The following is a 26709-nucleotide window of genomic DNA, read 5'->3' as shown; positions in this document are numbered from 1 at the left end:
GGTCCGGGAGAATGTATAAATGTCCATCGCCATCAAGGTTCTGCCGCATTTGAGAAGCAGAAGCAACTGCAAGGACAGAGCTCGCTCACAGGCTGGTTCGGGTCTTCGCTCCAAAATACGGATTGAACTGGGGACAATTACTAGGACACTCGCCGATAACTCTGAAGAGACCCCGTGAAGGCGACAGTGAGGGGCCTTTGAGCGCAGACCTATATTGTACTTCCCCAACATGTGCACTGGGGACTGTGCCAAGTGCCTGGGGGGCACCCTCATGCCCCTCGCCTTGTTTGGCTTTTTGGCTAACATCCTGTTATTTTTTCCTGGAGGAAAAGTGATAGACAACAACGACCACCTTTCTGACGAGGTCTGGTTTTTCGGAGGAATATTAGGAAGCGGGGTCTTGGTAAGTGGGGAAGCCTTAAAATCCTCCCAAGGATTTTGCCGAATCCTTTTAAAATTGGGTACTTTCCGAACAAGAAGATACTTAGTTGCTAACGAGAGCCCAAGCATTGCATGATGCAAGTCAGTGCCTTATTTTTTTTCCTTCTCCATTAGGTCCTGACACGGACATCTCCACTACATTTACTAAGTAATGAATTCCCAAGATTGGGCTGGCAGTTTTCAGGGGTCAATTGAATTACTCAACCAAGCTGAGGGCTACATAGTTTCTCTATTTTAACAAGATCGTGCTGGGGGCAGTCGACCCACACTTTCTGGCAAATTGACTGACTGAAAACCACNGGGGAGCTGCGTAGCTTCAAGGTGGCATCTATGATGATTAATTCAAGCCTTACATTTCTAGAACCTTATCTTCCTTGTGGGATTATTCTCAAGACTCCCTGTCAAAACTGGTAGTTTATAAACAAAGCTCCTTTGCACTTGCTTGGAGTGTTGGAAAGCAACTGGCAGCAAAGTGGCGACAATCGTCCTCTGCTGGTGGTGGGAACGCAGCTGGTTTTCCTTTTCTTCCTTCCGTTTGTCTGTATATCTGACTTGTTTACCTAAGGAAATATTTATTGGTAATAAGAGGAAAAAATCAAAATTGTTCAGCAGGAAGTATGTCCCACCGTTCCCATATAATTGCAGATAGTGGCATTCTGTTGTTCATATTGAAAAGATCATCTTTTTTAAATTTCTAAACCTATGAGGGAGAACATAGCCCCAGTTTTGGCAACATAGCATCTTGTTGGACAATCTTAGCTCCTTGCCTTATTACACTGGGAAGACCTTGCAAAATGTACTGCGTCTGTCTGAGCCCAAGCGTCTTTGCCTCGAGAGGGGCCTGATATCTTCCTCACAGGAGGGTGAGAAGCACTAAAGCACTCCTTCATGCTTAGTAGATTATGTGTGCTCGAGAAACATTTGCTGTTTTTCTTCTCACCTCAACCCTGAGATCTCAGAAAGTGTCCTTACAGAGCAACCAATACACAGTCCAAAGAATCTTTAGAAGGAAACTCAGCGTGCATCCAGCCCGACTTCTCCAGAGTCCTGTCTGCAGCCTCCCTGGCCAGCGGTCCCTGAGCCTTGGGGGAAGGCAGCCCCCTGCTCCCCTGGGAGCAGGCGGGCAACTCCACTGCAGGGTGCTGTCACCATGATCACAATGTCACTTGCTTTTTATTTAGCACAGATTTGACCCTCTATAAAATTCTACATGTTGTTCTTAAATCTAACCTCCAGACTCTCCACGAAGAGCTAGCAGGCTCCCTCTTCCACCCCAGAGTCCATCGGCTACCAGCACCAAACTAGCTCCTTGCATACTGTAGAGCGGGGTCTAGGCATGGCAGAGGCCTTCTTAAGTGACACAAAGCAAATGAGTAACTGAACCACGTCTCTGGCAGCGGGCAATATTTCCAATGCAGATCTACCATACAGCCCCCGGGGCTCTCTAATGGCTCTTCCAACTTTGTCCATTCGCCTCCTGTTGGCTGATTTATCAGTACCTTTCCTCTCCTCTCCCCAACACCGACTTTCCCTTTCCCTTAGCATTTGTGAAGACAGAGGTTTTTGTTCCTGCCTGGAGGATGTGACTGAGCAAGATGATTGGGAAAATTGTTTTTGTTCATTCCATCACACCAGGTAAGGAAGAAGATAGAATTTAATGAAGTGACAAGTACAGAAATAGAGCAATCAGGCAATAAAATNCAGAGGTTTTTGTTCCTGCCTGGAGGATGTGACTGAGCAAGATGATTGGGAAAATTGTTTTTGTTCATTCCATCACACCAGGTAAGGAAGAAGATAGAATTTAATGAAGTGACAAGTACAGAAATAGAGCAACCAGGCAATAAAATTAATAATCATTCTGGTTTTATCCTTTAAAAAGTTCCTATAGGGCTAAACTCAGTGATACCCAACCAGACCATCAAATTGTTATTTTTGTATGGAGGGAAACGGAAGCTCTTTGGGATAATTCTTTTGCATTCCAGGCTTTCAGTGGAAAAGAAAGAGACACACACTGTAGACCATTAAGTACTTGCGAGACGTGATTTTCGGATGTAACTCAATTACTCAGTGCTTAAAAAGAGGCTAGGAGAAATATTTCTATATCTGGGCAGGGGCATTGTCAGATTAAAGGTGCAGTAGTTCTAAATGCTGTTTGTTCCAGCCCTGTGTTCGATTGCCGCAATGTGAGCGTCTTGCCTGGGCTGGTGGATTATTAACAGAGGTTATTGGTCTCCATGGCAAGATGATTGCTCTAAACGTAATCTCATTTATGGAGTGCAAAAAAAAAAAAAAGGACTTCAGGTCCGGGAGAATGTATAAATGTCCATCGCCATCAAGGTTCTGCCACATTTGAGAAGCAGAAGCAACTGCAAGGACAGAGCTCGCTCACAGGCTGGTTCGGGTCTTCGCTCCAAAATACGGATTGAACTGGGGACAATTACTAGGACACTCGCCGATAACTCTGAAGAGACCCCGTGAAGGCGACAGTGAGGGGCCTTTGAGCGCAGACCTATATTGTACTTCCCCAACATGTGCACTGGGGACTGTGCCAAGTGCCTGGGGGGCACCCTCATGCCCCTCGCCTTGTTTGGCTTTTTGGCTAACATCCTGTTATTTTTTCCTGGAGGAAAAGTGATAGACAACAACGACCACCTTTCTGACGAGGTCTGGTTTTTCGGAGGAATATTAGGAAGCGGGGTCTTGGTAAGTGGGGAAGCCTTAAAATCCTCCCAAGGATTTTGCCGAATCCTTTTAAAATTGGGTACTTTCCGAACAAGAAGATACTTAGTTGCTAACGAGAGCCCAAGCATTGCATGATGCAAGTCAGTGCCTTATTTTTTTTCCTTCTCCATTAGGTCCTGACACGGACATCTCCACTACATTTACTAAGTAATGAATTCCCAAGATTGGGCTGGCAGTTTTCAGGGGTCAATTGAATTACTCAACCAAGCTGAGGGCTACATAGTTTCTCTATTTTAACAAGATCGTGCTGGGGGCAGTCGACCCACACTTTCTGGCAAATTGACTGACTGAAAACCACCAAGAGACCGGGTGTCGGGGGAGTCCTCTTGCGCTCATTCACCAATGATCTATTCACCGCTCGTTTCCAATCAGTTTAGAAANGGGGCCCCCCCCCCCCCCCACTGCGGGACTCGATTCCCAGACCCTGGGATCAGGACTGGAGTGGCAGGCAGGCGCCCAACCGACTGAGCCACCCAGGTGTCCCTGAGGGCAAGTTTCTTATCGCTATCCTAACCCACCACATAAATGCAAACTCAGGGTGTCCGAGCTCGAAATCTGGCCTCCCCAAAGCTGCGATTGGGCCTTCTGGACCCTCGAAAGTCAGCGGTGCTTGGCTACTCGAGCCCTGCAAGTTCTCGCCATCCCCACCAGCCCCCGAGTCCGAGATCAGGGATGTGGCTCCGCATACAGCCGGGAGGCGCAGGCTCTCCCTTCCCGTGTCAGACCCCGTCTGAGGTGCTTCTCTCGCTGGCAGATGATCTTCCCCGCGCTGGTATTCTTGGGTCTGAAGAACAATGACTGCTGTGGGTGCTGTGGCAACGAGAGCTGCGGGAAGCGCTTTGCGGTAAGTGACCGGAGGGCCGCTGCCTCCGCGCCGCCGGGAATGACTCCAGGGTGCACTGTCTCCTTGTGCTGGGCGTTGTGGGGACGGCGCCGAGTCACCCGGCACCAGGCAGCCACCAGCTCAGGAGGCAGCTGGGGCATCGGTAAATATGGATGTCTTGCTGGTGCAAAGTAACAATAATAATAACATTTAAAATACCATAGCCCTGATACTTAAAGGGTGTGAGTATCGTTTTAGCTTTTGCAAACAGGCAGGGATGTCAGCGATGGAAAACTGGAGTGGTGCCATGGAAGGAACGCAGGCATGGAAGGCAGAGGTGGGGGCTGTAGCTCTCCCTCTGCCACTGAGAGGCCTTGAGACCCTGGGCAAGTCATTTCTCTTCCCTGGCCCTGCATTGTCTCATCTGTAAAGGGCGTGGGGGTGGCATGACAGATGATAACAGCCCCTCCCTAAGAGCCTTCTAAATTCCCCATCTACCCCACTACCAGCTTCACTGTCTCGGTGCCCAGATTTTGGCTCAGGACTTCTGTTTCTTGTCTCATGCATCGTTTAGTAGGTGAGCTAGAGAGATTTGTCATCACTGTTCCAGCTTGGGAAGTGGGGTCAGGTCCCATGTCTGCACCTGGGCATGTCACTGTACTGACCTCTGCCTCCCTTTTATTCATCTGTAAAATGAGGAAATCAGAATTTCCCAAGTATGGGACAAGCTCTGCTGGCCCTCAGGTGTGCTATATCTTTCAATAGCATAGAAAGTCATTCCCTTGTCAATTCTCCTTCAATCCTTTTGATTTCATCAAGAGAAACTCAAATTTTGATGGAAATAAGTCTTTACCATCCCAAACCCCTCGTAATCTCCCTTTCTAACAGAGGGAGAACACTTCAGTCTTCAGTAACACAAGCAACAGTAAAAATTTGATAATACTGTTTTATCTTTGTTAATGATTCTAGCCCTCCACTCATAGCGGTGATATAAATGAATAGAGTGTTGACTCAAAGAAAAACATTAAGAGTTTGGGTACACTGATATGGCAAAAATGAAGAAGGTTGAATTGGAATTACTGGCTGGCTGATGAGTAAGGCTGGTTCTTGCTCTAATTCCCCGAGGCTGAACTGTCCATCTAGGAGATTTGTGACCCCAGTGATGAATTATACAAGTGTACCTTAACTTCTAAAGGAAAAGATGGAGCTATCTGTTCCGAAATAGAATCATTTCTAATATTTCTTTCCCATTATTATTTGCTCATTTGTTCAATCAAGAAATATTTATTGAGCACCAATGAAGGGCTGAAGCTAGTGCACTGGCATACAATTACAGTTTTTCATGTGCCAAGATCATTCAAAGAGAATGTTCTTACCTTCTTAACACCATCATGAGTCCCAAGTAAGCATCGATCATTTTTTTAGCCTTGATTGTGGTAACATTTAAAAGCAGAGAGATGTAAAAATTAACCAAAATTTATTTGATATAGTTATGTAACATGTGTTTTATACATGATATTTTTATATAACTAATTATAAAGGAAAGGAAGACATCTATAACTCATTTGCCCCTTGAAATGTAATCCTGTTATTCTCCTTTTGGAGAGTAAGTTGAAGATGAGAATTTGAAAAAAAAATGGCAATTAAGGAATTGGATGAAAAGGAAAAAAAGTCATTGCTTAGAAATCTAACAGCTCAGGGGCACCTGGGTGGCTCAGTCAGTTAAGCATCTGCCTTAGGCTCAGACCATTAACCCAGGGTCCTGGGATCGAGCCCTGCATTGGGCTCCCTGCTCAGTGGGGAAGCTGTGTCTCCTTCCTTCTACCTCTGCCTGCTGCTCCCCCCACTTATGCTTGCTCTCTCTCTCTCTCTCTCTCTCTCTCTCTCTCTCGTGCTGAGTAGAAGGCTCAGAATTAAAACAAGATGTTTTTGTTTTTGTTTTTTTAGGTTTATACATAACCACAAGGAAAAGTGAAATCATATTCAAAGTATTGTACATAACTTGTATTTTAATTGGATTTAAGTGAAATTCCAAAGAAAGGCAGGAAAGTCATGTTTTTACAAACACAGTTGAGTTCATAAAATCTGAAACATTTTGTCTGCCCCATTCAAGTGTTCTGTCTGGGTTCCCTAACCCCCCATGTAGGATGTGCCCTTGGCTTGGGTTGAGGATGACTCCTCCAAACGACCATCCGACCATCCACAGGGGCAGTGCCCATCGAAGGACCAGCTCTGCCAGACTGTAAACCAAGGCAACCATCCACAGCCACCCTGGACCAGGGACGACCTCCCTCTAGGTGGCCAGGTTTTGGTTTGGCTCTTAATCAGCTGCCATCTTTTAAAACTAGAGAGATTTTACAGAAGTGTTTAGATAATCCTACTTCTTTTTCAAAACATTAAAAATTGACCTGGCTTGCATTTTGACACAACGATGGCCTGCAGTGGGCATGGCTGAGCGCTTCGTTTCCGGTCCCTGCCCTACCCCTAAGGGCCGCTGAGCTCATGCCCTGGCTGCAGAGCCCTGTTTCCTTAACATTCTGAGGCTCTGGAGCACTAAGCAATAATCATTTTTAAAGAAAGGAGTCTACAAACATTTTGTCAGACAGAAAGGAAGAAGGTGCAACATATTTCGATCAGTACTCTAATGCTGAAGATTTGGATTATTTTTCCAAAGGCTCGCGGCATTCCCCTCGGGCGTTTAGAGGAACACTGGGCTTCTGCGGAGCACTGTTTAGAAAATCCAGCTGAGTACGAAGTCCCATGAGGCAGCCACACACTAGGCCAAGGGCTGTGGGGCTACATCCCGTTGCTGTCTCCACAGCCTTGCTCTCCTTTGTTTCCTGGCCTCCCTCTCTCTCTCTCCCTCTCCTCCCTTCTTTGCTGCACGTCTTTCGGGAATACTTTTCAGAAGTCAGCTGCATCACTCTCTTCCCTTTCCCTGGGTGTAAAACCGGGGTATAACAATCGGTAGATAGTAGAAGCAGGATATGGTGGTTGCAGGGATAGAGCAGGACAATGAGCTGGAAAAAATCTTGAGCTCACCTAACCAGTAGTTTCCTGGTCAGACTAGAAGATGGAGGCCAGCTCTCCTCTGCAGCAGAGCACGCCAGAAGCCTAGCCCCGGGGTCTGCACTCTTTTAAATAAATGAAGCTACAGGAGGGGCGCCTGGGTGGCTCAGTTGGTGACACGTCTGCCTTCAGCTCAGGTCGTGATCTCAGGGTCCTGGGATGGAGCCCCGCATCACGTCCGGCTCCCTGCTCAGCGGAGAGCCTGCTTTTCCCTCTCCCTCGGGCCTTGCCCACACCATTCATGCTCTGTCTCTCTCTCAAATAAATAAATAAATAAAATCTTAAAAAAAAATTAAGCTACATGAGAGCTGAGAAAGGGGGCAAAAAACGTGAGATGAGGGTGACTCCGAAATGGGCTTTGAAAACCCAAACCTGGGTTTGTTTTTGGGTCTCAACCTCTTCCTCCCCTACAAGAGGTTCTCCGTGGCCTCCTAGCAGTTTCTCTGCAGCTGGTCAGGGTCTCCAAGCCCCTAATCCTTTAAAAAAAAAATCTCTCGGAGCCTATCGAACAGCTAATTAATTTTATCCACTCATTCATGTTAAGTCTGTGCTTTAATAAGAGCCTTTTGAAGACCTTGGCCTTGACTCCAAGGAATATCTAATAATAGAACTTAAAGGTAGATTGATAAAGGAGTTATTAGAGGCAGGCAAGCATCCTTCAAGCATATCAGGTAGATAAAGGCGCACCCCACCCACAGGCAGGGCCAGATGGTTGACTGACCTGTTGCCAAGGAGGGTCTTGTCACTTCTTAAATTAGTCTATACGATGTAGAGTCCGCACTTCCTCCGTGCCGGTGCCTGGCTCACCAGTGCCCCCTAGGGACACCTCCTGTGCGAGCACTCCTGAAGCGAGCACTTCCCGAGGCCCAAGGCGCAGAGCCTGACATCTAGCTTGGCATTCTTCGGAACGACAGCCAGTTTGAGGGGGATTCAAGAAAGATAGTTCTTTTGAAATAATAGATTATCTTGAGAGAAGAAATAAAATATGGGATCCTATTTCTTCACCAAATGTTTTTTAGGCTTCAAAATCCTCTGCTATGAAATGGATAATACACGCATGTAACTTCCTAAGGACAGTTCGAGGGGTGGGGAGGATGGTGCACGTGTTAGTGTACCCAGAGGGGAGAGGAGCCCCAATGGCTGGGTGGTGAGGACACCAGATCCTCCATAAATGCTTGTTGAATGAGTGAAGCAAATGAACACTCGGGAGGGATTTCAGGTGATTCCCAAACTTTATCAGGCCCAGCTCTCTAACACTAACCCTTTGAGTTGGGCATTAAACTCCCTGTTTTGTACATAAGGAAACTGAGGCGCATGCAAGTTAAGTTTCTGATGGCCGCAACCCACCCCACCCGCCTAGTCCTCTCCCCTTCCCAAGCCTGGCCACGGCAGAAAACATGCAACGTTAACATCCTGAGAGAAAAACTGCTTCAGGTAATCTCTGTATATCTCAGAATAATTGTTAAGGAAGAACCTTCACGCCCATCAGAAATGCTTCCCCGACAGGTCGCTACTACCCACGTCTCTAAAAGCTATGTCCCCAAACCTCCAGGTTTCTTCCCTTCCCAGTCCCCAGGGCCTGTGCCATCTGGTGCAGCCGACCCAGGCACACATCTGACCAAGAACACACTGTGGGCAGTGGCAGAGCTGAGCCAGGTCCTCTGCCTGAGAGAGAAGGAGATTTTAAAGCTGACAAATGGTGAATTTGAGGGCTTCTGTTAAGAGGGCATTTTTATCTTCTTTTTCCAGGGAAGTATTTCCAGCATATACACAAACACATTTCTTTAGCAATGTGAACAGAATGCGTGTGCTGAGAGTCGGCCTGTTGTTTCTTTTCTGCCCAGCGTTATGCTCTCGGTAGTTGTGGAAAGTAAGAGTGTGTGAGGATATGATAATGAAAATATTACGATATACTAATGACATTGATTGAATGCTTATTAATGTCATAGGAAATGATCCAAGTAGGCAAAAAGAAGTTTCTGGATATCCTATCAGTGAAGTACTAAGCATTATCTCATAGCCTACCTCACCCGGGGGTTATCTGATCCTGTAGAGATGTGTACTTTGGATTCCCTGTTTACTATTGATTAGGCTATCTTATGTGTTATGATCTCCCTGAGCAGGCACTTATTTTTGAGCCTTATTTTACAGAAGAGGAAATGGAGGTCTTAGAAAGATTAACCTGCCCAGGGAAGAACCACGACTCGGACCCAGATCAATCTGCCCGTAACCCGCACTCTTGACCACTGTGGAGTAGTGCCCTGTCTTTACTATGTATTCATATAGACCAGGGGAAGCATTTTCATGGTATAAAAATGGCAAAGGAAGCAGCACACTCCCGACTCTAAAGTCTGGCAACTCCTCTTTCTAGAACTTACCTCTATTCCCAATTTTGTGTCTCCTTTCAGAGATTTTCCAGGCCTTTTGCCTGTTTACTTTGAATAACACCTGTTTGGAGTATCTACCCTCACATATTCAACTTGGTCTCAATGACTTTACTTTTTTTCCCCAATTAATTAGCATATAGTACATTATTAGTTTCAGAAGTTCAGTTACTTTACTTTTAAATATTTTATTCATTTATTTGTCACACAGAGAGAGAGCACAAGCAGGGGGAGCAGCAGGCTGAGGGAGAAGCAGACTCCCCACTGAGCAGGGAGCCTGATGCAGGCCTCGATCCCAGGACCCTGGGATCACGACCCGAGCTGAAGGCAGACACTTAACCAACTGAGCCACCCAGACGTCCCAATAACTTTACTTTTAACATGAAAAATTTTTTATCATGAAATCCATGATAAAGTTTTTCCATAGTGGTTTTAAGACTGATAGTATCTCTGAGTAGTGAATTCGATTATTTTTTAAGACTTCTGAATGTGAATTACTTAAAGCAAAGTGACCTAAAATCTACTTTACTTCATGTGGTTCATCCATTCTGGAAAAGTTAGGAAAAATCAGTTTGGGTTGTTTGTTTTATTTATTTTAACATAAGGTATTTCAAATTTGGATACAAAATCAGAACGTGCCACCTGTGGCTTTCTGAAGTTGTAACCTGATGCCGTGTTTCCTTCAGATAGTTTTATAAAGAAATAAAACATTGATTCAATTGAGAGTCACTGTGTCCCTCTCTTCTATCATATTTCCCTTCTTCCTGAGAGTAACCATAATCATAAATTCAGTGCAGACTACATCCATGTATTTTTTTAAACTTTTACTACCAAAAATAAGTTTTTCAAAGATTCTAGACTATGCTGTCCAGTATGGTATAGCCACTGTTCACATGTGGCTATTGAGAGTGGAATGTGGCTAACCTAAATTAAGGTGTATCATAAGTAAAAAATACATGCCAGATTTCAAAGAATTAGTACAAGAAATGGAAGCTATCTCATTAATAATTTTTATACTGATTACATATTGATATGATATTTTTTGAATATATTGAGTTAAAGAAAATATACGAACATTAATCTCAGTGTTTTTGTTTTTTGGGGTTTTGTTTGTTTTTGTAGTTACTGGAACGTGTTAAATTACATATATGGCTCTCATTAAAATTCCATTGGACAATACTGGTCTAGAGGGCCTTGCAATAGGGACTCCTTGATATTTTATGTTAACCTGGTTTTTCATTTACTCAGACTTGCCTAACACGAAGAATGTGCATTTGTACTCATTTTCTGTATCTTTAAATATTTGCCTGCTAAAATGTTCCAGGAGTGATAGCTAAAATCCTTTACTCAGCTTACACAGCAGGATAGCATGAGTCAGATTTCTCCTCTCACTACCAGTCAGCAGATGTTGAAATCCTGGGTTGTTTTAGCTGAGGTGACCTTCTAGAACTGCCCTACCGCTTTCTCCTGTTTACCACAGGAAACTGAGGCCAGAGAAGCGGGGGGCCTCAGTGATGCTGAGGGCCGGAACACAGGTCTCTTCAGACTTCCAAACTGCCTTCCTGGAAATGCAATCTTTCTTCTTCATTACAGCAATTTTAGATACTCTTGTATTCTTAGTCAGTAGTTTAATGATTCCTGACTAATAATTAGAACTCAAGATCAGAATGTCAAGTAAACAAAAAGCTATTTTTTTCCCTTATATATTGTTTTATTTCTGTGAGAGTCCATGCCATTCATAATAACATTCACCTCACAGGTTTGTTGAGAGGATTAAATGAGATAAGGCATCTAAGATTCTCACTGAAGGGAGCTATTTTTATTAGCTAAAAAGTGAGATGATTGCATTAGATGACTTTTGAGATCTTTTTCACAAAAATTAATTGTAAGAATATTTAACCACTGATTTAGTGGAAATCCTGACTTTTGAAGACTTTTAACCAGTTTAAAGATGTGAGAGACTTTTCATCATAGAATCCATTTTTCATTGAGACAACCCAATCTATTATGAAGAACTGCATTTTTACAAATGTTTCCAGACCATTCAGAGCCTCACTCTGAAAGGACAAGAGGTGACATTAGAAGAAACTGCCCTGAGTTTAAGTTTTCAGTTGCCGTACTAGAACATTCTGGCCACTCCTAGAGTTGTATTGGCTGTTTCTAACTGAACAGCGATTTGATTGGAGCAAGGAGGTAGCTCAGAGACAGAGAACCAGGCAGAGAAACTGTCACTAAGAATTAGAGCAGCGTTTCCTGAAGTGTGTTCTTGCAAGAACTCATGGGAAAAAGTTATAGATTCCAATGAGATTGCAAAACTCTGCAAGTCGCCATATATACCCAAACATAAGACAAAACCGAATATAAAACTATCTCCCATTTTCCCATAAAGAAGTTAAAAAAAAAGCTCTTTGACTGACATTAATATGCAAACTTTGAATGACATATACATATTTTAATCACATTCTATAAAATTTTAATACAGTGATTTTGAGATGAGACTTTCCCCCCACTCATTAATTTTTAAATCTATTCATGCATTTTTGACATCAGTGTCTCTGCTACTACTGAAGATACCTTTTGAGCCATCAAAAGTTTCCCATAGTACATCTTCTCTTCTCTTCCATTAAGTTTGGATACAACATTTTTGGATCCATGTATGATGCTGTCAGTGGAAATTTCACTCAGTCACAAATCTCAATTCACGAAAGACAAAGGCAGTAGCACTTGAACGCTTCTCTTGCAGTGACATGTGGTTATCCTCACAGCTGTCAACACTAGGTGTGCTCATTCGGAATGACCTTTACAAGGCTTGTTAACTATAACACTCAGAACTAGAAATGATGAGGTCAACTTTCCTGGAATAATTAATACATCTGCGTTCAGAAAACTTTTTTCAAACAATTCTGTCAGCTAACATTAGTTGGGTTGTTTCTTACTAATGTCTTCCCCCTGCACTACTCAGTTGTTCAAAATAGTGCTGGAGGAAGTGCCCTATTGCCTGGTAGATAAAATAAGGACTCAGCCCTAAGGCAATTCCCTCACTTTTCAGAGGTGATCTGAGAGCTAATAAGCTTGTGTATATTCCAGAATACATAGTGTATCCCCTTCTTGGAGGTTCATAGAATTTAGCATGTCATAAAGATTTTTAGGAGTAAAACAGGAGTGAAATCTATTTAGCTTGATTTAACCCAGCAATTTCCTAAATCATTCAACTAGACATCCTTTGGAAAAGATAGTGCCTGTTCTAACATGACAGATTGACCAACATTTTCATTTACTTCTGACCTAGATTATATTCACAAATGTTCCCAATGGTGAGAATGGACTAGACACAAAAATTAAGGGGAAAAATTTAAATAATGAGTGACATGAAACCATGGTCTTTGAAAACATCATTAACAACAAGTAGTTATCCAGTGCCTTTGAAAAGGTAGGAAGAAGAAAAACTAGATAGATGATGGTAGGGATAGAGCAATGTCCTATCTGTCTTCAAATAACTCGTTGTCCATGATTGCAAGGAGCTTGTGCTCTGGTTCAGGGGAAGACAGACATAAAAGGCTATACATGAATGTGTTGTGGGCATTGTGCTGTGATAGAAGTTCATACAGTCCAGAGTACTGGGGGTAAGAGATGAAGGAGGGGATGGTCAGTTTGACATAGGAAGTCACACAAGCCTTCATGAGGCACATGGGGCAAAGCTCAGTCTTGGAAAGTGGCACCAAAAATACATTAATATTTGATATGAAACCAAATACCAGCTAAAGTGGAACTCCATTGTTACATAAATTCCAATCGTCCAGGCACTATCAGGTCCTCTCCATCCCCAAACTCATGCCCGCCCTGCCCCCTGCCCAAATATATTCTTTGATAAGATTGTTAGTAATACACAGAAGGGGGGAGGGGAAGTACCTGCCATTTAACTTAGGTTGTCACGTCTACTTTTCCCGACAGACCTTTGCGCAGGCTTTATCATGCCCATTTTATAGATAAGAAAACTAGGATTCTGAGGACACATCCCTTATGCAGAGTCACCACACAGAGGAAAGCTGTGAAGCTATGATTGCAGCCTGGGCCTGCCGACTTTTAAACTCTTGTTTAAACTCTTGTCCCTAGGCCAGAAAACTTTTAAGATCATTTTCAACTCTAAGATTCTGTGATGCTATAAGAGGCTGGCCTTCGGGGTGCCTGGGTGGGGCGTCTGCCTTCGACTCGGGTCATGATCCCAGGGTCCTGGGATTGAGTCCCGCATTGGGCTCCCTGCTCAGTGGGGAGCCTGCTTCTTTCTCTGCCTGCTTCTACCCCTACTTGTGCTCTCTCTCTCTGACAAATAAATAAATAAAATCTTTTTTAAAAAAAATCTGTTTAAATTGGCTGGCCTTTCATATTAGCCGTGAGGAGGGAGATGAGGAGAGTCTTTTCTTAACAAGGTTAGAAAACCATGGTTCAAAGGCATCAACCAGAACTCACACTTCCATCATCAATGAACAAGTAAGAAAAGATCTGGGGATTCGGGAGAAGGAGGGGACACAAGATACCAAAATTCCTTCTGGGAGACCCCACCGGCCACCTGCTGTGAAGACTGGCTCTTACCCCCTAACTTCCCTGGAGTCCCCATGTTCAACAACAGCCGGTTAGGTGTGCTGGGGGCAACCACGGGAACACTTAAGAACCTACCTCTCTCTCTCCTTCTCTTTCAGATGTTCACCTCCACAATATTTGCTGTGATTGGATTCTTGGGTGCTGGATACTCGTTTGTCATCTCGGCCATCTCAATCAACAGGGGTCCTAAGTGTCTCATGGACAATAGCACCTGGGGCTACCCCTTCCACGAAGGGTAAGGTACATCCTGCAATGCCCCATGTCCCCACAAGGGGCACGGGCAGGCGAATGGCCCAAGGGGGACCCTGCACGGGCCCTTCATTTAACAAGTCTCAGGCGCGTCGCTCCTCTGAGGCAGAGCTGGAGCGTGGGTGGAGTGAAGTCGCCCAAGATCTCACCGCGAATTGCGCTTTTGACAGACACCGGGAGCAGTAACGAGAGCGGGTGCCACAGCTGGCCCGAGACAAGGAGATCTGCGGTGCCATTACTGACACCCAAACATTTATGAGCGGCAACACGAGGCAACCAGTACTATCAGGAAACAGAAAGTGGTGGCGTCCCTTGAAAATCTTATACTGGAAAACGAGAATGACTACTCGGTAACAGGGCTCAAAGGCTTTCACTAATACCCCAAAGGCTCTATGACTAAACAATCTTTTAAGGCTTGAATTTATGGAAAGCGACATGGATGATAGTATACATTCTTCATGAGAGATAATGCCAACAGAGCTCATTAAAATAACACTTCGTATTTTCAGGGAACTTCGTAGTTGATAAACATCTTTCCCCACAAGTTCATAATTTAATCCCCCAGCAACCCCACGAGGTCGTTAGTCCCTGCCAAGGCCGGCTCCCTGAGTTCGGCCAGCTCTCACTTACACGGCTAGCTGAGGGCCGAGGCAGGGCTCACACTCGTGTCTTCTGACTTCGAGTTCCAGTCTTTCTGCGTCGCCCATCCTTCTGCCCACAGGCTGCGCCGTCCAGCGCAGTAGCCGGCGGCCGTATGGACCCGCTCCAACTTAAATTCATTTACATGAAATAGAGTTAAATCTTCTGCAGTCTCACTAGCCCTATTTCGAGTACCAGCAGCTACACGTGTCCAGGAGCAAGGGCATCGGCCCTCACAGACCCAGGACATTGCCACCGTCGCAGACGCCCTACGAGGCAGTGCTGCGCCAGCTCGGCCCTCCGGGAGGCCTGGGACCATCGTTGCTTTGTCCACGGCTGCCTGGCACAGTGACTGGCACGCCTCGCTGGTCAGGAAATGCCCTCGTGGGGTCCTCCTACACGGGGAGGATGGGTCCATGCCTAAAGAGATCTGAACACCAATTTACTAACTCAGCGTGTTAACTTACAGTGAGAGTAGAGAAGCTCAACAGCAGACGCTTGATGGGGACGGGGAAGGTGCTGGTTTGTGCTGATACGGGTCATGGGGCTTCACGTCAGACAGCATCCCCACCGCACTCTAAAGTTAAACAGGGGTACGGGCTTCTAGTATCCTCATCACATGCAGGGCTTCCCAAAGGTATCGATTATATTGTGGAAAGCCCCCCCTCAATGTCCAGCTGCCCTGGGGTTGGCCTGCACGAGCACAGACATCGGACACCAGATCCTTTTCCTGAGGTTCTTCCCCTGACAGCGCCCTCTCTCCCTCCTAGGGGTGTGTTGACGAAACTCCGGATTGTCTCCTTCCATGGCCCCTGCTCCTATTATCTCCACCCGCAGCCTCGGTGCCGTACTAAACATGCTTTTCTATTTATTGTTACGTGAATGCCGGACTTAAAATTGATTCGAATAAGTCTGTGTCCAAAACAAAGGAGAGAGAAAGGAGACACAACACTGGCCCTACCCCACCACCCCAAGGCAGCCAACAGCCTGAGGCCCTCACGCCCTCCACTGGCACAGCGGCTCCCCGCTTGGGATGGAATGGGACGGATGCCCAAGGGCAGGAGAGGGACAGCTGGTCTGTGGGCCGCTGCAGGAAATGCCAAGGTGGGGGAGGACAGGAAGCCACTTTTCGCAGTACTCTGTCCTTCTGGTGAAGCAAGTTTTCGTGCACATCTGCATCTATTGTACGTTACTCTGTGGTGGATGCTTTCCCATGTGTTACCGTGCCTTCTCCTCACGACTGACCCCTCGTGAGCTGGTAGCAGTCACTGAGGTGTAATAATAAAAACAGAGTAGAGTCAATGTGGCAGGCAAGCAGGCGCATTTCAGAATCCTCCGCCCTCCTCTGTGCACGGCAGGGCTTTGATAATTATCTGAGAGGAGAGAGGTTTGCCTACCACGATGTCTACATAGAGGCTTCAAACTATGATGTGATTCGATATCGCTGGGTAGGAGTTTATTACAAAGCCGTGGATACCACACTTTCCAGGTGATCTATAGGATATTTAAGGGTGATTTTGACCATCCATGGTTGGTTTTTTTATCCTCATACCCTGACTTTAGAATTTAATCCCATGGAAGGTGCAAGCCTTCTCTCTGTACAAGGCATGAAATATGCCACGATTGGCACAGGAAGGGCTTTCGGGAGGGGGGTCTAGGTGGAGCGTATCACATGCATCCTCTTTGCCAACTGGCAGGCTTTCCTCGGCATTCCATTGTCTCCTACATCCTGTGTCCTATCTTCTGAGGCAACAACTCACATCCCTTTATGACCTTATCTCCCACACCAGCTCCAAACCTTCCCTCGGCCTGCAGGGGCTCATCTTGAATTTCTTACAACAATAATTGAACCTCTGTCACTTGGTGTCTTTTTGGTTAACAAGGTGCTTTTGCCCACCTGTTTCATTTGATCCTTCCAAAAAGCCTGTGGGATTAATGCTCCTTAGAGGGAAGATTGCTGAGCCCAGAGAGGACATGTGGCTTGCCCAGAGAGAGGCTGTTTCTTAATGACCAAAGCTCTACTCCATTCTTTCTCATCCAAGCACAGTGTCTTCCCTAGAACACAAGTGATGTTGATTTGCACTATCTGCTTTTTGTATGATTATAGATTCCATGTAGCATAGCTCAGGGCCTCTGCCTCCGTGGATACTTCCTATCCCGGGACTCCAGGGCACGAGCACCTTAGCGGTTGTTGTTGTAGCTGCAGACCTAACACACATGCACAGTTGCCAGTGAGGGGCACCGGTTAACCACTTGCATGTATCAGCCCCAACGAAAGGACTCAGGACACTCTTTCCTTATCACCAAAGGGCAGTGGCAGCCACTGCCACTCCTTCCCTCCCTTTTCTTTCCTTCTTTCCCTCTTTCTTTCTTTCTACCTCCCTCCCTCTCCCCTGCCCTCTCCCCTGCCCTCTTTCCTTCCTTTCTTCCTTCCTTCCTTCCTTCCCTCCTTTTCTCTCCTCTTCTCCTCCTCCTCTTCCCCTTCCTCCTTTTCCTTCTTCATGTTTAGGGGCTAAGTGGTTTTTCATGCATTATCTCACTTAATCTTCCTAATAAATCTGAGAAGAATTCTTATCCCTGGAGTAGAAAAATGTAATTCAAAAAGGTTAGTCTGCCCAGGGCTCCATAGCTAGTCATTAGTAAAAGAAGAATTTAAAAAGCAAACAAACACTTGGCCAGCGCGCTGCTTTGTGCCAGAGCCTGTCCCAGACATGGAGCAGGGAGGGAGAGACATGTGGCCCCTGCCCCAGTGAGCACAGGGCTAGTTAGGGTGCCTACACTGGCCCACACGGCTCTCACAGTGCAGAAAGGGTTGAAATGGTGGAGTGCAAGGGAAACTTCTCTGAGGAGGTGACAAGGCCCGGTTTGGCGAGATGAGCAACGGTATGCCTTCCAGAGAGGGAGGAGAAGCACATTTCGGGTAGAGGGAAGAGCAGGTCCTGAGACAACCACGGGAAGGGCCGACATGCTCAGAGTATGTCCCATCACTGTGAGCCTGAGGCTCAGGCTGAATGTGGCCGAGAGGAACAGAAGGGGACACCACATGGGGGTGTGACGGACAGGCAGGCCAGAACTTTGGGACCTCAGGGACCAGCAGAGGACTTCAAGCAGAACATGCCACCACCACTTGGGATTTCTAGGACGATTGTGACGGCAGTGATTCAGAGGACGAACAAGGGCCCAGTAATGAAGAGAGAAAAGTAGGAGGTTGGAGTAGAAATCCAGATAAGATTATGAACACCTGCAAGGCAGTGGAATTGGAGCTCAAAAGAATACGGATTTCAGAGACCATCTGAGATGAAATCATGAGGATGAGGCTTGAGGAGACAGGGCGGAGGTTATTAAGGTGAACTCTGAGATTTCCAACTTGGGGCACAAAATTCAGGACTCTTCAATGCCATAGAACATAGGCTGTTTTTTGTTTTTTCCTCAGAAATATTTGTTGGCAATCATATTAAAAAAGCAAAGACAGTTAACTTTTTCTATCGTGAGAACCATACTAAAGAAGCATTCTAGAAGGAGAAAGAAGCCTAGGACGTTTTGAGATACACCCTCCTGGCTTCCTTTGAAGTAGGACCTCCTCCCATCCAAGGTCTTCCTTTCTGAGACAATTGGCTACCTCTACCTTGACCCTGAGCTGCTGAAAGGGAAGCAGCTTGCACAGGGCATGGGGGCAGCTACGGGAGCCAGAGGAAAGGCCAAGGACGGTTAGCTGGGGCGGGGAGCACAAGGGACATGGCCAAGCACAGTACCCCCCAGTCGGGCTGCAACACTCCCTGCTCCCTGGGGAAGGTGAGGTGAGGCAAGCTCTCTCGCACCAAAACATGGGAGTGAGTACAATAAGTGTTCTTTGTTGCTTGGAAGAAGTGAGTTTCAGGCAATCCATCGCTTTCTATCCGTATGTGGATGAAGGATTGCTGCAGCTCAGGTGGAAATGCCCTTCACAATTGTGAATGCCCTTCACAATAACGGAAAACTCCCGTTAAGTGGCTTTAAACTGCTTCAGCTCCCCTTGCTTCACAGAATGCAGAAACAGGACTAGCTACTGGGGCCGTGAAAAATTAGGGCCCTCTCTCTCCTGGGGTTGGAGAGTGGCACACAGAAGTCATTGCCAGCATCTCAGAGACGGAGCCTGAGAGTCCAGGAGGAGAGTAGAAGGGTCTGGAATGGGTGCTCGTGGTGGTTTGTGAGGGGGAGGCAGCAGCAGGAGTGGGACTGAGAGGATTTCTCCAGGCAACCCTTGCTTTCAATAGCCCCCATGAGCGTTTTGCCAATCTCACCGCCAGGAGGCGCTGTCGTCCCATCTCTGCACAGACTCTTGCCGAAGGGAGGAACTGGGGATTGCCAATGACTTCTTAGAATCTTTTCTTTTTAAAATGTGCCTGGAAAATACTGTGACTTTATATAATCAAGTTTGAAAATTGTAAATATAGAAAGGACTACGTAGAAAAATGCAGAACAGAAAGATGAGTTTTTAAAAATATTTAAGTAATAAAAAGGAAGTTTTATTTAACAATAAATAAGGTGTATTATCTTCATGAATCTTCACAATTGTGAGGTTGTTCTCAGCCCATTTTATAAATGAAGAACTGATGCTAAGGGTGGGGATACGACTTGTATGAGGAATACACAGCTAGTAAGAGGAATGCTTGCATTCAAACCCAGGCCCAACTAAATCCAAAATACCAGGCTCCTTTCTTTAGAACCCACTGCTCAGATTAAGTAAAATAATAACACGCTAGTGTTTATTGAGCACTTACTATATACTAGGTGCTGTTCCAAGCACTTCACTAGTATTAATTCATGTAATTGTCACAGCAACCCTGTGGCTTGACGTTATTCCCACTTTACAGTAAGTATGCAAGCCCCACAGCTAATGAGCAGCTGGAAGCAGTGCAGTCATGGAAAGGTGAATCAATGCTACAAACAATGCCATGTTTTATTTTGAAATCAAGAGCAAAATGCCCCTTCTTTCCTTTATTCCTTCTGCTCTATTAAACTCCAGGGTATCTTCCATCATTCCAAAGATTTTTGAAAATCTTAATAAGAATGTATTTTTTTAATGATTTTTTATTATATTATGTTAGTCACCATACAGTACATCCCTGGCTTCCGATGTAAAGCTCGATGATTCATTAGTTGCGTATAACACCCAGTGCACCATGCAATACGTGCCCTCCCTACTACCCATCACCGGTCTATCCCATTCCCCCACCCCCCCTCCCCTCTGAGGCCCCCAGTCTGTTTCTCATAGTCCATAGTCTTTCATGTTTCGTTCCCCCCCTCTGATTACCCTCCCTATCTTTATCCCTTTCTTCCCCTATAAAATACATAAGAATGTATTTTAAATGAGTACTGATGTCCTGGAGAATTCATCAGAAACAGGAGTCGTCAAAAAGATCTGGAAACAATAAGGTAGAGATGTTAATTTAATGGCCAGATGGAGGTCCCCGCTGAGCCCTTGAAAGGGTAGAGGATACATAAAGGAAGAGGGAGAGACCAGTTTGTAGCTCTAAGAATGTGAGAAGAAATTATAATAATCCACAACATTTACCTACTTTACTCTTGTTTTTGTCTTAAAGATAATATACTTCACATTTCTCCTTCAAGATACAATGCCCTTGGGGTGCCTGGGTGGCACAGCGGTTAAGCGTTGCCTTCGGCTCAGGGTGTGATCCCAGCGTTATGGGATCGAGCCCCACATCAGGCTCTTCCCCTGTGAGCCTGCTTCTTCCTCTCCCACTCCCCCTGCTTGTGTTCCCTCTCTTGCTGGCTGTCTCTATCTCTGTCAAATAAATAAATAAAATTAAAAAGAAAAAAGATACAATGCCCTTTACATGTAGTGAACTCCTAGTATATATATATTATAAATATATATGTATTTCAAAGTTTTATGAACTATGTATTAAGGCAGCAGATGATTTCTTCCCTTTTTAAGGAAGGAATTAAGGAATTTAAGGAAGTAACTAAATCTTTGCATGTTAACAAAAATACAGTTGAGTATTTAGAATATTCAACTGTATTAATAACTGTAGTTAGAATTAGGCCTTTAAAAACTAAGCTATGTGACATTATTATACTTTACATGGCTTCAGATGGCCACTAGACTCGACAGAAAATTTGTCAAAAGTCCAAATGGTCCCTAGCAATAGGGAAGATAATGGCCACGAACATTGGGGAGAGCCTGCTCCTGGAGTGTCTTCATTTTCCTGGCCCCATAGTAGATACTGGATTCATCCGTTCTTTTGGTCAGCTCACAAAACTCACTCTGTTACTTAGTAGTTATGTGACCTAGGGGCAAGTCGCTTAACCTCTCTGTGCCTCATGTCCTTATTTGTTGTGATATGGAAGAAAAGAACCATAAGGTTTCTATAGAAAAAAATGAGTGGATATGTGTACAACGTTTAGAACAGGGTCTGGTTGGTACATAGTATATACTTAATAAAAATGCTAGGTGTTATTTTTTAAATTGTTATTATGGGATATTTTCCCTTTTTTAAGATTTTATTTACTCATTTGAGAGAGAGAATGAGAGAGAGAAAGACAGAGAGCGTGTGCACTTGGACGGGGAGGGTCAGAGGGAGAAGCAGACACCCTGCTGAGCAGGGAGCCCCATGTGGGCCTCGATCCAGAGACTCCAGGATCATGACCAGAGCCAAAGGCGGTCACTCAACTGACTGAGCCACCCAGGCACCTATTATGGGATATTTTTCTTATGGACCTTATGTTTTGGTGGAAAGTATTGCAAAAGGAAAATCATGATGGTGTCCTTCTAGCCCAAGGTACTGCATACATTTTACAAACATCTCCTTTCTCTACTCCATGTCCCTGACAGGGATTACCTCAATGATGAGGGCTTATGGACGAAGTGCCAAGAGCCTGTCAACGTGGTGCCCTGGAATCTGACCCTCTTCTCCATCCTGCTGGTCGTAGGAGGGATCCAGATGCTTCTCTGTGTCATCCAGGTGATCAACGGCCTCCTGGGAACCCTGTGTGGGGACTGTCAGTGTTGCGGCTGCTGTGGGGTAAGTTGAGGTCCTGGCGCTTTCTTCTCAACACGCAGGAGGCCAGGGCAGGCCACTGGCGCTGACGGAAAGAGGTGGAGAGAAACCCAGGCTGGAGAGGCCAGGTAGCCCTCTCTATCAGCTCAGGGGAATGGAGACATTGTATGGCCAAGACCCAGTTCTGCTCTGTTTGTGTGTTAATATACACAGGCTAAAGGTGACCAAACTTTTCAGTCTCACACCCCGTTGACCACAGTCCTGGAGGAAGAGGACTCCAAATACATATAAAGGTTTACAGTAACGTTTATTATTATTTATATGAAGATCCCCAGGAATTGGGCATTTGTGATACGCACATATTGATGACAATAACACATCACGGTGCAGCCCAGAATTATCTCACTATTCCCTAAGTAGATCTAGACAGTGGGTTAAAGTTGCCAAGAATTGGGTGCTTGGGGGGCTCAGTCAGTTAAGCATCTGCCTCTGGCTCAGGTCATGATCCCAGGGTCCTGGGATTGAGCCCCGAGTCCAGTAGGGCTCCCTGGTCAGCGGAGAACCTGCTTCTTGCTCTTCCTCTGCCCCTTCCCTCAGCTCCTGTGCTCTCTCTCTCAAATAAATAAAATCTTAAATAAATAAATAAATAAAGAAATAAAGAAAGAAATAAAATTTGCCAAGAAATACGTGGAACACATGTCAGGGCATGGTCTTTTCCCTGGCAAAGAATAGAACATACCAATGCAAAACCTATATTTTGATAAGATTTCTGCTATAGAAGAGAAATGGTTCTCCGGTAGGGGGAATAAAAGGAAATCATGGAGGATTTAGTCCCCAAATATGATGGTAAATTATCAACAATATAAAAAACAAAAATAAACCTATGGACAGTAGGACAGTGCGATTATTTCAACTAGTGACCAAACCAGATCAGGCAATTGTTCGAACACACATGGAAATATTTAAAAACACAAATTGGTGTATGAGGAAAAAATTAAACAGGACTCAAGAGTTCCATAAGGAAGAACTATGTAAATAAATATGAATTGTCGTCCATCTACTTAAGATAACTTATGCCCTGATTTTAAATGATTCAAATCATTTTTTAACAAACAATATATGTATATAGGTCAAAAACTCTGTCTGTGTGTCAGAAATATACAGATGTATTCAGTTGGAAAGCCTGTGTCCTGTGCTGTCTTCTATCCACCCAGTTCCCACTAGTCTCCAGCTGATTCCTTCTATATGTTCTCAGAGTTATTTTGTTATTGTTTTTATTCCCCCTACCTTAAAAATATTTTTAAAACTGTAATAATACTGAAAATTCTTATGAGATAGTGTTATTTTAAAAGAGCAAGATATAGGGGCGCCTGGCTGGCTCAGTTGGAAGATCATGTGACTCTTTATCTCTGGGTTGTAGGTTCAAGCCCCACGTTGGGTATAGAGATTACTTAAAAAAAAAAAAAAACCTTTAAAAAAAGATAAAGTAAAAATAAAAAGAGCAAGATACAAAAAAAGTATATAGAATAAACAAGTATGTACATAAGAAAAAACAAACACTATGAATTGAAAAAAGACCTAAAGGAAATCCAACTCAAATGATCAGTAAGAAAACTTTGACTTGTTTCCTTCCTTCTAGCTTATATTATTTTTAAAAAAAGTTTAACAATCATAAATTTTAAAATATACAAAATATAAATAAAAAGTTCCCCAAAATCAAGTATAAAATGCATGTATTACAAATAAATTTCACTGACTATTGAGTTTTTGTTCTATAAATGTTTTTTCCCAAAGATTGATTTATTTATTTTAGAGAGAGTGAGGGGAGGGGCAGAGGGAGAGAGAATCTTAAGCAGACTCCATGCTGAGCACAGAGGCTTGACGTAGGGCTTGATCTCATGACCCTGAGATCACGACCGGAGCTGAAACCAAGAGCAGGACATTGAACCGACGGCGCCATTCAGGCGACCCTGTGCTATAAATTTTCAGTTCTATTGTGTTGTATTTAAATATTTTGGTCTTTAAACACAAATGAGAAGAAAAGAAAACTACCAGTTAGTCATCCATCAAAATTATTTTTATGATAGCAGTTAAGAATATTGAGCATCTAAATCTTGTAATTCATCCAAAATGAATTCATACTTGCTAAATCAGCTCATTTCAAACACTTTCATTATTTCTTTTTCTGCCTACACAGAAGAGAATCATATATTTAATTAGGAAGCAAATTTTCATTGCATGATTTTTTACAAATACAGCTGCCCTTTGAATAGAAGATAGTTTATTCAATTTGAGGATTATCTATAAATTTCCAAACATACTCATAGGCACCAGCACATAGAAGCTTTTCAGTGAGTGTCATCTATACAGATACTGTAGTTCAGCAGTTTTTTTTAAGATTTTATTTATTTATTTATTTATTTATTTATTTATTTATTTATTTAAGAGAGAGAGCACACAACCAGGGGCAGGGGCAGAGGGAGAAGCACACTTCTCACTGAGTAGGGAGCCCGATGCGGGGCTCGATCCAGAGCCCTGGGATCATGACCCGAGCTGAAGACAGGCGCTTAACGGACTGATCCACCCAGGCGCCCCTGAAGTTTAGCAATTTTAATGAATAAATTACTTGAGAGTCAGAAGACAGTAGAAGGACTCCATAGCTGTCCATGCACGCGAACTGGAGAATCTGAGGATGAAAGTACACCTCCCCAAGTCCCCTCCCTCCCCTCCTCCCTTCCTTCCCTTCCTTCTTCTCCCCTTTTTTATTTAAAAAAAAAAGTCAAATCTACATAAAATTTAAAGGAACAGTACGATGAACACCTATATAGTTTCACCTAGATCCACAAACTGTTCCCGTCTGCTCGCTCTCTCTTTGCGAACCGCTGGAAAGTAATGTGCAGATAGTCAAGAAATTCACTAGCAGATACTTCAGTGCGCATGACAGCTGCATTTTTTAACAATGGGTCCGCTGAGGATTCCTTTCTTGTTGGCGGCGTGCCTCTCATACAGCTGGTCAGCATACCCCCCGGTGGGATGCTGTGGGGGGACTTGGGCTCGCAGCCTAGTTCCACAACCTCCCGGCTGAGTGACCCCAGCCAGCTTCCTCACTTCCCGAGCCTTCGTTACCCGACCGCCTCTTCCAGACCGTTTACCCAGAGCGTGCGCAGAGCCATCGCATTCAAGCCGAAAGTATTTATTGAGAGATTCCTGAGCCTGGCACAGGCCTTCCATGAGGTAATAGATGGAAACATGCCTTAAAGGCAAACTATGAGACCTGGGTTGATCGCCAGCTGCACAGTCTTGGCAAAGTCCGTTGCACGCAACTGTTTTCTTTGTCTGCAAAACGTGGTTGTTAAACCTACTTCCTAAGGTTGCTGCGTGTCTAACGTGGGGTGACAAATATGTATGTATATCAACAGTTAGAAGGCTCAGCACATTGTACTGATTGTTATTTACTAAGATATAAAAATTGGTGAGGCAGCCCGCTGCAAGGAGAGGAGCACAGTCTCCGACTTCAGCCTCCCTGAGTTCAAATCCTCACTCCTCTACTTATTAGTTGTGACTTTGTATACATCACTTGAGTTCTCTGTGCCCCTTATCAAAAAGTTTTTTAATAATAAATGATGCGGGGCACCTCTGTCGGTTGAGTGTCTGCCTTCAGCTCAGGTCATGATCACGGGGTTGTGGGATCAAGTCCCACATCAGGCTCCTTGCTCAGTGGGGAACCTGCCTCTCCCTCTGCCTGCCACTCCCCCCGCTCATGCTCTTTCTCTCTCAAATAAAAAAATAAAAATCTTAAAAATAATAATGATAAATGATGCAAAATAAAATAAAGCCTCAACTCCTGTCACCTAAACACAGGTAAGTGAGAGATGAAAGCTCTGAAACGGTCAGAAAAGTATTGAAAATATTCAATAGGTAGCCAATATGCGGCAGGAGTCATCAGGAAGAAGAGGGGTGATGAGGAGGAGAGAAGAAAGCAAAAAAAAAAAAAAAGAAGAAGAAGAAAGAGAAAGGAAAGGAAAGGAAAGGAAAGGAAAGGAAAGGAAAGGAAAGGAAAAGAAAAGAAAAGAAAAGAAAAGAAAAGAAAAGAAAAGAAAAGAAAAAAGAAAAGAAAAGAAAAGGGAAAGAAAAGAAAAGAATGATGTCATAATTAACTTTTCTACCTTCTAGGGAGACGGACCAGTTTAAATCTCCTTGGTGAGCTGCTCTAACTTGACGGCCTGTGGGACATTACCTTAGACTTACTCTTCTTCCTGGGGTTGGCAATTCTATCTGCTTCCTGACGGACAAAGCTTAGGGACAGCAGAGTTATTCCTTCCACTTTCCAAGCAGCTTAGCTCAACTCAGATTTTTATGCTATTTTCAAATAAAAGCTTGGCCACTTAGGTTTATATATCTTTCAGATTCGCTTCCTTCTAGAATTGAAGAAGAGGTTCAAAGCAAATTTGTCATGATTTGTTTTGAGGGGAAAATGTGTAAGGTCACACATACTGCCACACTGCTTCCTTGTATATAGAGATGTTTATATCTTTGGAAGTTTTTCATAATTCAACGGAGGAAAGCACCTGAGAAATGAGAAACTAAGACCAGTTTTTGCTTTCAAGATTTATGAGAAAAACAGAATGATGTATCATAAATAATTTGGTGTATTTTGGGCTAATGTGTCTGAATTACTTGTGACTAGTCTTTTGAGCCTGCTTATATTTTCTAGGTTTTCTTATGTATGTTAAATTAAAACCATAATTCAGGGGTGATATAA

The 26709-nt window shown here is 44.3% G+C and overlaps 1 protein-coding gene across 2 annotated transcripts; it reads left to right on the top strand.

Annotated features, from left to right (window-relative positions):
- Window positions 1-26709, top strand: TM4SF4 (transmembrane 4 L six family member 4). Of its 2 annotated transcripts, none has more exons than XM_034661838.1 (5): window positions 1-403; window positions 3938-4027; window positions 14157-14293; window positions 21782-21971; window positions 26121-26709. In XM_034661838.1, exons 1-5 carry the CDS (start codon window positions 230-232, stop codon window positions 26136-26138), a joined length of 609 nt encoding a protein of 202 aa, XP_034517729.1. In that variant the 5' UTR covers window positions 1-229; the 3' UTR covers window positions 26139-26709. The 2 variants fall into 2 exon arrangements, with proteins under 2 accessions (XP_034517729.1, XP_002923493.2); XM_002923447.4 differs by lacking the exon at window positions 1-403 and adding an exon at window positions 2796-3144.

The sequence above is a fragment of the Ailuropoda melanoleuca genome, chromosome 6, assembly GCF_002007445.2.
Source record: "Ailuropoda melanoleuca isolate Jingjing chromosome 6, ASM200744v2, whole genome shotgun sequence".
Classification (NCBI taxonomy): domain Eukaryota; kingdom Metazoa; phylum Chordata; class Mammalia; order Carnivora; family Ursidae; genus Ailuropoda; species Ailuropoda melanoleuca.
Note: the sequence above shows the minus strand (reverse complement) of the source record. Positions and strands in the feature narration are given on the sequence as shown.